The sequence below is a fragment of the Equus quagga genome, chromosome 5 (genome assembly GCF_021613505.1).
Source record: "Equus quagga isolate Etosha38 chromosome 5, UCLA_HA_Equagga_1.0, whole genome shotgun sequence".
In the NCBI taxonomy this organism is placed as follows: domain Eukaryota; kingdom Metazoa; phylum Chordata; class Mammalia; order Perissodactyla; family Equidae; genus Equus; species Equus quagga.
Window position 1 is genome coordinate 31,057,495 of NC_060271.1, and position 15,104 is coordinate 31,072,598.

The window sequence follows — 15,104 nt, forward strand, 5'->3', positions numbered from 1 at the left end:
GTTAGATATTTTACATTTGGGTCTTATTTGCGCAGTTCTGAGAACAGGACCCAAGGAAAGTGGTTTTCTGACACAAATCCCAAGAAAACATAATTTCTTCCAGAAGAGGTGTAGTGCCAACAGACCATTTTCAGAGGTTAACACTTGACCTTCAAAAACATTACCAGGCCTGGTATTTATTGTGCTCAGAAGGAAATGTGATGCTCTTAACCACACTGGGTAGCACTTTTGTGAGGGAGCCTTGTACTCTCAAAATTCCTTGGTGTGTCTTCTCCCCTCGCCATCCCCCGCTCCAACTGCAGCAGATTTATAGTTTGGTAAACTGCCTCTCTCAAGCCCCAGCTGGCTGAAAGGTGCTTACTTTCTCTACTTTTCCCAGTATCATCTTTTTCAAGGCTCTGAGATCCTAAATCACAAAAGATCAAAGGGGCACTTAGTGTGTAAGGCAGAAAGCAATTCCAGTGAGTAAATATTTGCACCTCACTTGCTCTCATTATTCCCCAAGGTGTTATGAGTAATAATGATAATTGCTAACATTCAGGGCAGGCTTCATGGGCATGCCACCTGTGCAGTCGAACAGAGCCCCACACTCAGAGCCACCTTGAACTTGGCTTAATGCTCCGCTCTTGTCATCTTAACAATTTTCTAAATTTTTTAACATTTCCATTTTGCCCCACAAATTATGTAGCCAGTCCTATTAACATTTACAGGGCACTTACTATGCATTAGATTCTGTTCTAAACCTTTACTGTATTAAACTACAGTGGCAGGGGTACCACCAGACTATGTAAATTTCTTCCGTTACTTAATTTACAGGAGTCTGTTTTCCAGCCACTAAAAAGTTCTTAACTTGGGAGTGGGGAGCGGGGAGCCACCTGCTCAGCAACCCTCTGTTTAAAAAAATTTTTTTAAAACCTATCACATTGCTGGCTCTTTTATATCACAAATCTGCAATTAGTTGTTTACTTGCTTATTTTCTATGGAAACATAAGCTCCATGTTTCTCATCATTGAATTTCTAGCATCTAGCACAATGTCTGACACATAATAGAGAATTAATAAATTGTGTCCAAAGCTTCTTGGAAAACGGAAACGTAGAAAAACAATGGCTCTCCTGCAAAGCACAATAGGCTGTAACCGCCCATGTCAAATCATTTACTTGCTTTGGATGCTGACGGATGCAAAAATAACACTTTTATGGCCTTTTACAAAACAAAAACTCGTTTAATTAAATAGTACTTGAGTCCCTGCTATCTGCTTGGCAATGCCAGAGGCATTCTAATAGGTGGTCCCTGCTCTCCAAAAGCTGAGTCTGACAGAGCAGGGAATGATTCTCAAAGTGTGGTCTGGGAGGGGTCCCCAGGACCCTTTCAAGGGGGTCTCCAAGGTCCAAACTATACTAGACATTATTTGCCTTTTTCACGTTCAGCCTCTCACAAACGTAGAGTGGAGTCTTCCAGGGGCTACATGGCATGTGATGAAGGGTAGTGGAATGTGTGCTTACGTGTTATTGTGTCAAAATTTTCTCCATTTTAACTTCTAGTTCAGTAAATATTAATAGCTATAACCCACTTAACAAAGCTCTTTGGGGTCTTCCATAATTTCTAAGAGTGCAAAGAGGTTCTGAGACCAGAAAGTGGAGGACCACTGCGATAAAGAAGGATGCATACCCAGGAAGCCGTTAGCAACAAAGAATACACTGTAGGTGACAACGGAGACTAACATGTGAGGTTTGCGGCCCAACCAAAAGGTTGGGAACGGCCCTGAATCAGGAGGAAACAGTGGATCGGTGGAGGAGAAGACCAAGAAGGGTGTGGGCGAGGGGCAGCCCTGGCAAAGGCGCGCAGGGAGGGCGCTCGCGGCGTGAGAAAGCACTGGACAGGCAGACCCATCTCTCCGCAAGGACACACACCTCCTTCCCTTTCACGCTCAATACGAGAGGCTCTAAATTCTTCTCTTGCTGGTCAGCGATCTAATAAAAGCCAGGACATAATTTGGACCAGACAGGAAAATCTTATGGCGGGTTCTCCGAATCATATTGTTTAAAACTCCGTCCGGTTACTCATAACTGTAAAGTTTGGCCTACAGGTTAAAACATCTGCTTCCTGACTTGGGGGGAGAGGTGGGGTAACGCGGTGCAAAGGCAGAAAAGGGCGGGAAAATAAAGCCCTAAAGACAGAAAGAGCGGGCTGGGGGGAGGGGAGGAGGCAGCTCCAGAAGCCAATGAATGAGACCCAGGCTGCGGCACGTAGCCCAGTCGCACGCATGCGCAGCCACACGCCCAGTGATCTCGCGGGAAAGAACCGTTGCCGGTCCCGGCGTTGCGCCCAGGTAGGAGGGGGTGGAGGCGGGAGTGAAGTCTCGCGAGAAGAGGCGGTTGCCGTAGCGGAGCTCTCAGGCTGTGTGTCTGAGGATCCGCCGCCCGAGCCGCGGACAGTTTACGGAGCCCGTTAGCGCCCCGGTCGAGACCCCCGCCGCCGTCATGTCCCGCTACCTGCGCCCCCCCAACACATCTCTGTTCGTAAGGAACGTGGCCGACGACACGAGGTATGTACAGGGAAGGCGCTCCGGGCCTACGCGGGGAGGCCGCAGGCGCCCGGAGACGACCCATGCGGCGGCGGCGGCGCGCTAGGCCGGGGGAGGGGAAGGGGCGAAGATGGCGGGGCCCGCGCCGGGTTTCCGGCCCCGACTAGGCCGCGGCGCCGGCTCAACCGCCGCGTGGGGCGAGGGCGGCGCCCGCGGTCCTGCTGGTCCGCCGCGGGGAGCGCGGGCCGCGTGGCTGGCTGTCGGCCCCCTCCCCCTCCGCCGGCGGGCCCCCTCCTCCCGCTGCCTCCCGCCTGTCCAGCCCTCGCCGGGCACCCGCGCCCCATCGGTTCGGAGTTGGCGTTCTTTGGGGTGCACGACCCCTCGCCCGGACATTTTTTTTTTTTTGAAATGTGCTTTGTAGCGACATAACGGGATCGGGGGAGGGGAGTGTGGCGAAGCAGTCGCTACCCCTTCTGTTTTTTGGTTGTGTTATATTTGTCGTTTTTAAAATGGAGACGTTTGGAGAAAGGGAATGTTGAGATTTGGGAAATCAGATCCTCGTAAAACGGTACGAACTAGTTCTTCCCATTTCCCGGAAATACTGGTCTCCCTTTGAGAAGGGGGGATTTAGGAAGTCTAATGCCATTAAGACGTGGATACTTAAATTGGATTAATCTAGACCATGCCTTTGTTCTCGCCAGTTCCCTTGATTGTTTGGAGTTGCCGTCAGAATTTTTTGGAAGAGATCTCATCACAAAATGAGACCTTTTATGTTTCACAAATAATCACTCTGCCCCCCAAAAAAGAAATCAAAATTTCTTTTGGTCGCCTTGTGTGATTTATATTTTTCTGTCCTAAGTGGGCAAGTAAGCCATGTTAATTATTTTAGTATCGAGAAGATTTTCCCCTTTATGTCATTCGGACATTTATTATTTACAGTTAGATGTGACTACCCTGTCGCTAAAATTTTGGGATAAAAATAAGTGCTTTTTATTTTTCAGAGTAATAGAGTTGACTTGATACTGTAAAAGAGGCATTAGCAATACGTGCAGCCTAATGGTTCTACCTTTTATGAAAAATGGAGGATGTGGATAAAAACAATAGAGATAAATTGTGATCGTTTCTTTAAATGTTTGCTTTTTTTCTGTTGTTAGTGTAGACTAGTAGTAGATTTTATTATAAACTGCCTTTTTACCTTCCAAAATCTTGGATCCTAGCTTTATCAAAAAGATATACCGCCTGTACGTTTTTGTATGTTCTTATAGTTGGAACGTTGAGATTTAGAAAACTTGTCTGCTTCAGGGGCACAGCACAGTCCCTTTCGTTAACTGAAATATTACAGAAAGACACCTGTTTCTTACAAAGAAACTGTTACGGGAGTGAACATAAAAATTTGGGGTCTTTTTATGATGTTTTAGGTCCGAAGATTTACGGCGCGAATTTGGTCGTTATGGTCCTATAGTTGATGTGTATGTGCCACTTGATTTCTACACTCGCCGTCCAAGAGGATTTGCTTATGTTCAATATCCTTTCTTCAGATGACTGATTAGTGAGGGGTGTTGAAGTTTGAAATTCAAGTTTATGTAAGAGGTAACATCTAAAAAGTAGTTTATTTTTGTCCTCTAATAAATGTATTATGTCTTCAAATTTCTGAAAATTAATTCTGACTCGCACATTGCTCTTACTATTTCTTAAAGTTAATCCAAAAATGGTAAAATATTAAAATTCCCATTCATGCTGCTGAAACGCAAATCAATGATTATAATATGTGATTTAAATTTGAATAGAGTCTGGTTGCTACCACCTTTAATGTAAGTCAAATTAAAAGTTAATATGTTCTTGTGCTTAGCAATTAAAGTTTGGTATTCTTGTTTGTTAATTTGAATCACTTGATCAAAAACAAATTGTATAACAATGAGGTAAACTTCTTTAATATTGTCCCCTAATTTGCTGTCCTCTGTTGTTACCTCAGAGAATGTAAAGCTGTACAGTTATGGCGACCCCAAAGAGAAAGCATGAAAGAACCTTTAGAGTAGAGTTCAACACTTAAGGCAAGTAGACAAGCCAAAGACCTCTTAAGGATCAGGCTTGAAGAGAAGGGAGAGTTTGGGAAAAGAAAAAATAAAGAAAAGCTGGAAGAAGGACAAGCCTAATGGGAGACAAAGCCTCGCTTTATCTACAAAAGGGGGAAAAGGTTGTTTTTCAAAGTTAAAGATAAAGCCATCTGTCATATTTGGCCAAGCATCTCATGACAAGTCCTTCTGACAAGCACTTAAAGAGTTAAAGGTCAAGATGAAGTTGAATGATGGCCAAGATTAAAGGAGTCATACCTGATGTATCCTACAGAATAACTATTTTCCTTTTTTTCTTTTTCTTTTTTTTAATGTTTTGTAAGCAGTTAATTTTCAAAATTACTCTGGTTTGGTCTAGTGACAAAACCTGTAACTTGATTTATGTGGGCCTTTGATGTTGTGATTGTGGTCTTGTATAAATGCACTCTCTCTTAGCTTGTCAAGTTAAAGTGTACCGGGATGTAATGTCGTTAAGCTTAAACTCAGCATATTTCTGTTTTGGACCAGATGGTCAGACACCACAGGGTAGCAGGCATTACTCTTTGGAGTACCATGAGGTTCTGGGGTCAAGCTAGCTCCACAGAGCCATGCTTAAAGGGGAGACAGGTGCATGCCCTGGGGACCACTTAGAAGTGGTCTTAGAGGGTCAGATCCAGTAGAGACACTACCTGTTTGTGGATAGATTTTAAAGTGGCTGCTGGGGAGCACACACATACTCCTAACTTGTGAAATGTACCTCTGTGAAGCCTGCTGGCCCCACGCTGCTTTAGTACGGTATGATCAGTTGGCCCTGAATAGATTGCAGAAGGCCTTATCCCTGGTATGGGTGCCTAATCAGGATCTGTGGGAAGTCAGTCCCTGACCCAGAGTTTAGGTGACATTACTTCCTTCAGTGAGTCATCTCACTGCTGCAACAAAGGTTTGAGCTGTGGACTTCAGGCTAGGAAAAATTCTTATTGCTTCAGTTCAGTGGGTCTTGAAACTTAGAATTTAGTGAGACTTAAGGGGAAATGCCGAAGCTGCCATTCCTACAGGGCCCGTGATCAAGGACAGTTGTGGGAATTGGTTGCAAAGCTCTGTTACAGAGAGGATAAGAGCTATATCTGGCTTGGTTAAAAAAAAAAAAAAGATAGTGATGCATTCTAGCTTTTAATTTTGACCTGATTTTACCCTGGTTTAGGGGTGGCCTGGGAACCAAGATAGATCAGCAGTAGTTTGACTGAGTATGTGATACTTGAGCCAGAAAAGAGTTGTCATTCCAAAGGAATCTGAAAGAAAATTTTAAATTTTTACCTACAATACAATATATACCTACAGAGTCTTTCTGTAGTCTTAAAATAGTTTAAAAGTAATAAGTATCAATATTTTGCAAAGACCCTCAGTACAGATTTCTCCATGACTGACATCAGAGTGATATTTGGCTGCCCCTGCTGCAGCTCTCTGTTCTGCCTGACCCCATTCCCAATTAGTCTTCTCTTAACAGGCGGAGTAGAACCTTGCCATGGTTCATCCAACCCAGGATTCTGTTTTTGAGGGTAGCCCCAGGGGATGATTTGCTCTTGTTAATAATTTTTACACCTCTTGATCTAAATCCTTTATAAAGTTATTTTAGTCTTTTGCATTAGCAAATAAAGTAGTACACGCAGTAAGTGAACTTATTTTTAATTATTTTAGAGCCCAGCTGCGTTACCCTTGAGAGGGGTGTTCAGTTATAGTATTCAAGGTTCCAAACTCCCATCGACCTTTGCCTTTTCATGTTGAAAGCACTGTGATTTAGGACTTGGGAAAATCTCTCCTTTATGATAGCCTCAGGAAGAGAGAGCTGGAAACCTGCTGTGGTCCTTAATTCCTTTCAGAACAAAGGAAAAAGGAAATCTAGTGAGGCGGACCTTTTAATCTCTGGAATAAACAAATTTTAGTGTCAGTGTTGAAGGGAGTATGTCACCTCACAGGTGTTTTTTAATCAGCTCTCAAGATTTGCATTCTTCTCTCAAATTTAAGAAATGGGCAAGTTAGAATAGTGACTTTTAGGATAGAATGAAAATGTACACACAGACTTAACCTTTCTGTCCAAAGCTTTTATATCAAACACTGTTCTGAATATGTGCTTGGCTTCTGTCAGAATATGGTTCTGGAAAGGAGCTAGATTTGGACAGTAACTTTGTAAAGCCGAGAGTTCTTGGTGGTGGTATTGCTGACATTGAGGGAGGAAGAGAAGGCAATTTAGCCTCTTAGATCAGCAGTTCCTGCTTCAGGCTGGTAAATATTATCTTGAAATTCTCAAGTTGAAAACCAGTCCCAACCCTATTTCTTTACAGGAAACTCTTATGTTTAGTATCTTGGTTAGGGCTTTCCAGTCCAGGAATTTTTCCAGTCCTGTTATTTCTTGGTAGTATGCTTTTGTGGTCTGTGCATGAGTGTAGTATCTTTTGATATAGTGATGTCTTGATTATTACTTGATTCTGTCTTCATCTCCACAAGTGGCTAGTGCAGCAGTCTTCCCTGCGTGGTATGAGGAAGACAACTACATGAAATAATAGCGGTAGATAAGTTTGAGAAAAATAGCAAAATAAATTTGAGGTTAATGCTTTCATCTCTTTTAAGGTAAGGTATATTCTGCTTGCTTACACAAGAACTATTGGCATTTTCCTTTTTTCATTTGAAACAAAAAATCCGAAAAACACTTTTGGTTTTATTTTAAGAAATTTTTGTTTTAGCATACAACATAGACGTGACATTTGTTTCTCTCTTGTCTTGTTTTCTAAAGTTAATTCTTAAAACACAGGGGAAAAAATTTGATAGAATTACTTGGTAGTTCAGCTATAACAGATCTTATTTCAATAATAACTTTACGGTATGTATTCACGTGTTTTCAAACATATGCCTTAGGAAATCTTTCAAGTGCTTTAATACTCTGAAGTGTTTATAGCTGAATCAACCAACTAGTAAAAGTGGGGTCTGGTTGATTTTCTAGAATAATATCAAGAGATTGTGAATCGTTCCAGGCTTGCCAACTGAACTTTCATTCATTATCAAAGTTTGCAAACTTCCCAAGCCCCTTAACATTTAGCACATTTGAGGATGTTCGTGATGCTGAAGATGCTTTACATAATTTGGACAGAAAATGGATTTGCGGACGCCAGATTGAAATACAGTTTGCACAGGGTGATCGGAAGAGTGAGTACCGTTATGCCTATTATATCACTTTTTAGCATTTTGAGATTTCTTGAAAGAATTTCTGCGATTTGTCTCTGTTCAAAACCCAAAAAGAGAGTTTTTGAGAAGACAGAGTATCTTGAATTCGTTGCTTCCTCATATTTTTTAGCTGTATTACAAAGTTTCAGGGTAGACATAAGGTAGAAAGTGGAGATCAGAATGCCTGAAATATGTTTGGACTGTTAAGGAAGTGGATCAGTACTGTCAGCCATGGCATGTTTAGTATCCTGGGGGTGGAATTGAAAGGGATAAAATTTGGAAAGTTTTGGGTCTCTCGTGCCATTTCTTTTCCTCATAAAGATCTTCAAGGTAGAATTGGGTACTTAATGTGGATGCAAGGCTATGGAAATGAACAAGTAGAATTAGATTGGGAACGCCTATATAAATTAAACCTTGAACAGATTTTATATTAGCACTTGTTTTTTAATGGTATGCAGTCATACACCAGGTGTTAGCTGCATGCTATTGAGGCAAGAATACAGGCTTTGGAGTCAAATAGACCTGGGTTTGAATTCTGGCTCAATTGTTATGTTACCTTGGGCAAAATACTAAAAGAAGTTAAAATAGCTCCTGAAGAGCACTTAGGTAGACACAAGCTATTGGTAATTTTCTATTTCTCAGGTTGGGTGATGTTTTCCTGGGTATTTGCTATGTTATTTATACATACATGCACACATACATAAAGTATCTGCTTCATAGAATTGAATGACATGACATAAGAATTGAGGACTGTCCAGGGGTGCGGGTGTGTCTGAGGCATTCAGTCTCCACAAGTGGCTAGTGTAGCAGTCTTGGTCTCTTAGAACTGTGTATATATTATTGCATTTTGACCCTACACATTGTTCATAGGTCACCGGTGAGTATTTTATCCTTGGTAATTGTGTTCCTAATGAATGGAAACCATGACAGGATAACTCCAAAATAGGATATGGTTCAAAAGCCATTCATATTTTAGTTTGGAATTTTAAAAAAATACTTTAATGGTACATTTTCCTAATGCCAAAGTAGTTGGCTTATTTTTGAACAGCAAGCTAGATAGATGTCTTTGGGGGAAAAAATAGTTGGGAAGGTATTTGAAAGTATCATTTTTAACATAAAACAGTCTTCTGGTAAGACTTCCTTGAAGACAAACAAATACTTTGTCATGATTAATATTCATAATTAGTCTTTATACAGATTGAGGGTATAAGGGGAGAGGATGCAGTAATTTTTCCTATAATTTGAAGGCTTAAATACATAAGTATTTAATGTTTCTAAATATTTCTGTTCTGTGTTATTTCATAGCTCCAAATCAGATGAAAGCCAAGGAAGGAAGGAATGTGTACAGTTCTTCACGCTATGATGATTATGACAGATACAGACGCTCTAGAAGCCGAAGTTATGAAAGAAGGAGATCAAGAAGTCGGTCCTTTGATTACAACTACAGAAGATCTTATAGTCCTAGAAAGTAAGTGTGACGTGTAGCACCGTGATCTGTCAGGAAAAATTTGTGTTGATTAGCTTTTTTTTCCTAGTTTTTTTTTCTTGTTTTTTTTCCCCGTTTTTTTTACTTTTTTGTATACTTTTAATTATATACATTGTATGCTCATTGAGACTAAAGATATTTTAGTGCTTCATTTAAAAAGTTTTATGCTTCACTAAATTAGAAACTTTTTTAAAGACTCTGTAAATAGACGTTTGTCACTGTTTGCTTTTTCTGATGTACTTTTTAGCAGTAGACCGACTGGAAGACCACGGCGTAGCAGAAGCCATTCCGACAATGATAGGTAAATAACTTTGCTTTGAAAAAGACTTATACATTTTTCAATTTCAGAGTGAACTTTTGCTCTAAAAATAACAAATTTGATTAATATAAAATCTAATTTTTACTCTAATTGTATCTCTCCTCTGTTTTGAAAGATTCAAACACCGAAATCGATCTTTTTCAAGATCTAAATCCAATTCAAGATCACGGTCCAAGTCCCAGCCCAAGAAAGAAATGAAGGCTAAGTCACGTTCTAGGTCTGCATCTCACACCAAAGCTAGAGGCACCTCTAAAACAGATTCCAAAACACATTATAAGTCTGGCTCAAGATATGAGAAGGAATCAAGGAAAAAAGACCCACCTAGATCCAAATCTCAGTCGAGATCACAGTCCAGGTCCAGGTCAAAGTCTAGGTCCAGGTCCTGGACTAGTCCGAAGTCCAGTGGCCACTGATAGGCAACCGTGATATTTTTAGGCATGTATCACTCATTTACTCATAGTTTGGTTTACTTAAATTATCAGGAATACAATGTTGCAATGATGCTTAAAAACACTTGTCAGTTTCCCTGTACCAGGCAATGGTTATAATTAAAATGATATGCTGTTGAGAAGCCACTCTTAAGAGTCCAGTTTGTTTAATGTTATGGGCAGCTACCAATTTGTGGTGTCTCTGTATATTTTTGTAAAGATTCTCATTTTTTATGCTTGAAGTATTGGTGAAAAGATGTTGGTTGACCATAATTTGCAACATTGTCTTACTAAAAATAAACTTTCATATCCATATTTGGTAGAACTGTTAACCTAGAAATGTAGCTTGCTAATAAGATAGAATGATACAAAGTGAAGTTGTAGCCACAGTACAACACTGATCAGACACATTTAGGTTCAGGGTGGACCTTTTTGTCTTGTCAAAATGTCTAGGCCCGTGATATAGTTAATTTATGACACGGTGTGGATAGTTCTTTTGTTAACCCCACTGTCTTGGGGAGTGATGCCAACTGGGTTAAGTAGCTTTTTCAGGGAGATGGAGTTTTTGACTGAAACATGGAGCCTTCACTGCTTTTTTTTTTTTTTCTGGATTCTACGAAGATTTGGAACATACAAACATCAGAAAAACTCACCTTAAAATTTGAGCAGGTCAATGATGGCAAAACAATTTTAAGGGGGAAAGAATGTTCTTATGTAGTTACTCTAAACTTTAAGGAGCATTGTTGACCCTAATATTGCTTAGTTTTCTTACTGCTGTTAAAAGCAAGTAAATCGTTTCGAAGTAGGTTTTGTTTTTGTTCGTGTGTTGTAGTAGTGTAAAAGAACCGAATTTTGATGCTTATAGCACTCGGTATGTGCGTTTGTATCAAAATTGGCCTGCCTCTTTCCGAAGGAGGCTTGTTCTTCACCGTCCGTTCAGTTAACGTGAGGCGAGTTGAAAGACAACACTCCCATTCTAGGTGGTTTTGTGGTGCCATGAAATTTAAAATAACTTTGAAAAAAGTTGATTATAAATAAGTTACATCTCTGAGGTTTTTTTTGATTTATTATCAATCTAGTACCTAGCAGGTACCTGACTAAAAATGAGAAAATAATAACCCTTAACCATTTATAATTTCTAGCATTTCTCAGAGAGATTGTTTTGGGGGCAATAAAAATGACCCGACCTGTCCAGTCTCATTTCAGAATAAAAGCTAGCATCTTTAAAAATTTTAGATTGCTTGCTTCCAGGTTACGAGTAAGAAATATTGTGGGGAAACGATTCCTTTTAAAGGATTACTTCTTTCAGTTTTTGTTTTAGTAATCTAGGCCTTGCCTGTAAAGAACAAAAGATGGTTTTTAAATACTGTTTGTGGAATGTGTTTAAAGAATTGATTCTAGAACCTTTGTATATTTGATAGTATTTCTAACTTTCATTTCTTTACTGTTTGCAGTTAATGTTCATGTTCTGCTATGCAATCATTTATATGCACGTTTCTTTAATTTTTTTAGATTTTCCTGGATGTATAGTTTAAACAACAAAAAGTCTATTTAAAACTGTAGCAGTAGTTTGCAGTTCTAGCAAAGAGGAAAGTTGTGGGGTTAAACTTTGTATTTTCTTTCTTATAGAAGCTTCTAAAAAGGTATTTTTATATGTTCTTTTTAACAAATATTGTGTACAACCTTTAAAACATCAATGTTTGGATCAAAACAAGACCCAGCTTATTTTCTGCTTGCTGTAAATTAAGCAAACATGCTATAATAAAAACAAAATGAAGGAAATAATGATTAACTGGAATTATTATAGTTTTGAATGAGATTCTAAAGTAACAATGGAAACAATCCTTTGTAGATTTAGGAATATTTTTAATCAGTGTTGCACTAGGCACAACTAACTTTTACTTTGGAAGTGATAAAACTTGCCAGAAAGGTACATCTTTTACATTGTACTTAAAGATTCCTTGTGTAATGTCAAAGCCCCTTAGGTTAAATAACTTAGAGGTTATTGGTAGTTATTAAGCCCCTTGGGTTAAATAACTTAGAGGTTATTGGTAGTGTTGAGATATGTATTAAAATGAAATTTGGATCAGCTAATTTAAATTTATGTTTTCATTATTGGATGGACCGATAATTCTGCTCTTCCCCATCCTAAACAAGATGCATTGGGCCTTGTGTTTATGGCATGATTTAAAATACTTCTGCATTGAATGTTGGTGAGCAGTTAATATAAGTGATAATCACTTTGGGGAACTGGTTTTGTGGTTTGAACTCTAGCTCCTTCATAATGACAACAATTAGAGCTAATATTTATTGAGTATTTATGATGTGCCAGACACTGTTCTAAAAGCTTTGTGTGTTAATTCATTTACTCTTCACAAAACCCTATGAGAAAAATACTTTTATTTTCCCCATATCGCAGATAAGGAATTTAAGGCGCAAAGAAAAGGCTTTAAAAGGCAGATCCAGGATTTGAACCCAGGCCTGATCCTTAGATTTTTTTTTTTTTTAATGGACTATAACTGAAGAGGAGTAGATTAAGGAGATAGCCCATTGAAATTGTTATCAGTCTGTATAGAGCTAGAAGGCCTGATAGTTTCATTTTTATTTTTTTACTTCTGTCACTTATTTTTAGACTCAGACTATTTTCTTGAGAACCTTACGTGTTATTTCTAAAGTGACATACCTAGCAGAGCGTAAAAAGGACTATATTATAGTTGAACCCATGATAGTTAGGATCCTGCTGATACTTCATGAGGATCCTTACACAGTGCTTTAATTTGGGGTTACATAGTTGAGTTCAGCAGTTACTGAGCACCTACTGTGTCTGGCACTGTGCTCAGTGTTCGAGTATATCATGTCAAGACTCATCTGAGGGCTAACACTTCACCTCTCTTTTTACTTAAGATCTCTCTACATTTTTTTTTTAAGCCAAATAAGCAAGAAGAAAAATGACAGATAATGCTTCAGTGAGAAAGGAAAGGTGCTACATAGAGTATGAGCCGTTAAGTTACAACCCAGGGAAAAAGACCTGGGAACTATTGTGCTATTCTCTTGAAAATTTGGCCCAGTAAGCTGCTACATCCAGTTCAACTAACAAAATCCTGTATACCACAGAGAAGAATAAAGAAAACCAAACTGACAAACATCCTTCTTTTATTTAAGACCAAACTGCAGCTGGAATACCCAGTACAGTTCTGCTTACTACACTTCAAGAAAGATCTGAGAAAGCGGATAAAGAACCAAAGAAGGGCAGTTCAAGCGACCAAAGGGTGGGTGGAAGGTGCTGCAGTATGAATACTGTACGAATATTTTGACTCTGGTCTGAAAAGATAAAAGAATGTTATCGAAACTACATGGAATAATTGAAGTCCCTTCAAGTTTGAAAGTAAGCATTTTAGGACAAATAAAAGGAAATTCAACTTTGTACTTGTGGAAACTAATCCCTAAATCTGAATAGGTTTATATTGATTCTTGGGTAACAGGTCCATAATAAATTATTGAAAACTAGGATGTCTGAATATCAAGGAAGACAGCCATAGTCTCTTACAGTGCCTGTATTGGTCTGTCTCAAATGGAATTGGGTGAGAAAAGGTATGGTCCACTATAAACTTTTTCTTGGTTCTCTCTTAAAGTCAGTTGCATTTTCGCTATTGGCAAATCTTGCCTTTGTTTATTCCAGTGCCAGTGTTTTCTGCTTAACGGTTTGCTTTGTTGGCATCTGAGTTTATTTACTTGTGTGCCATGTGCAGTTTACATCTTCCTTAAACACTCTTTCCCAGGTAAATTCCAATTATAATATTTGACAGCCAGCTAAGAGGGTCCATTTCGTCTCACCTCTTTCCTAGTCAGTATATTCAGCAAACATTTACTGAGCCCTTAGTGTGGGCAAAAAAATGTACTGGGTGATTGGGGAGAAAAATAGATAAAATTCACTTATTCAATAAATGTCTACTGAGCACAATCCAGTGAATCATTACAGTATGGCCTCATTGTTTTGTTTGAGGTGTATTATTCGTAACAATATTTTACACCATTCATATCCTAATGTAATTATAAAACCCAATATACTATCAAAGATAAGTAATTTTGTGGTTATCTGCCATTTAAAAGTATCCAGTATTTCTGTTTGCATCCCGTTAATACAAATAATGAAAAAATGATTTGTTTTAATCTGTAATAAACTGATTTATTGTGCAGTGGCTGTAATATACTAGAGTCATATTAAATTGTTAACTCTGCCTCCTCAAACACATATTAGGAAATAATCCCCAAAATAAGTATTTAACTTTGCGTTAGATATAAAGGAGACTCTGGGTGCTATAATTAGACCATTTTGAGGCAGATAGCTGTTATCCCAGTTGATTTAGTGTGTTCTGTAATTGAGAAAATGTTCACCAAGTTATACTTTTTAGTGATTTACATGTACATTTTATAGGGACATGTTCTGTGTATAGTGAATAAATAACTTTTATAGCATCACAAAATGTTTTGGATTCCTTAGTTCCTTATTAGGATATGAAGTTTGTTTATACATTGATTCCATCATTTACATATTTGACTTTTGTCATATTTCTGCCACATTTTTAAAACATTTCATGTAAAGTTACTCATCTAAAAATATGGAAGTGTTTAACCCTTTATAAGGATTTTGAAAATACGGAATACACATAACTACGCAAGACATGAAATGGAGGTGTTTTTACCCTCATTTTATTTTAAAAAAATTTCAGGGGCCAGCCTGGTGGTATAATGGTTAAGTTCACACACTCCACTTTGGTGGCCTGGGGTTCACAGGTTCAGTTCCCAGGCATGGACCTTTGCACTGCTTATCAAGCCATGCTGTGGCAGCATCCCACATACAAAATAGAGGAAGATTGGTGCAGATGTTAGCTCAGGGATGATCTTCCTCACCCAAAAAAAAAAAATTTCAAACTTGCCCAAGATCACACAGCATTGTTGTATATGGCAGAGCCTAGATTCGAGTCCAGGGTTTTTCATTTGGTTCATATTTGTAACCATTTTGCTTTGCTTCCCTCCCCCTCCCAGAGATTGGCCCTGAGCTCACATCTGTTGCCAGTC

The 15,104-nt window shown here is 39.0% G+C and overlaps 1 protein-coding gene across 7 annotated transcripts; it reads left to right on the plus strand.

Moving 5' to 3' along the window:
• Positions 1-2,348: 2,348 nt before the first annotated feature.
• Positions 2,349-14,504, plus strand: SRSF10 (serine and arginine rich splicing factor 10). 7 transcript variants are annotated; one of them, XM_046661496.1, is made up of 6 exons: positions 2,349-2,546; positions 3,944-4,048; positions 7,671-7,774; positions 9,098-9,260; positions 9,529-9,579; positions 12,954-13,181. In XM_046661496.1, the coding sequence occupies exons 1-6, from the start codon at positions 2,482-2,484 to the stop codon at positions 12,982-12,984; spliced, it is 519 nt and encodes a 172-aa protein (XP_046517452.1). In that variant the 5' UTR covers positions 2,349-2,481; the 3' UTR covers positions 12,985-13,181. The 7 variants fall into 7 exon arrangements, with proteins under 7 accessions (XP_046517452.1, XP_046517447.1, XP_046517449.1 ...); XM_046661491.1 differs by lacking the exon at positions 12,954-13,181 and adding an exon at positions 9,713-10,654; XM_046661493.1 differs by lacking the exon at positions 12,954-13,181 and adding an exon at positions 13,188-14,504 and having other exon boundaries at positions 2,350-2,546.
• The last annotated feature ends 600 nt before the right edge of the window (positions 14,505-15,104 follow it).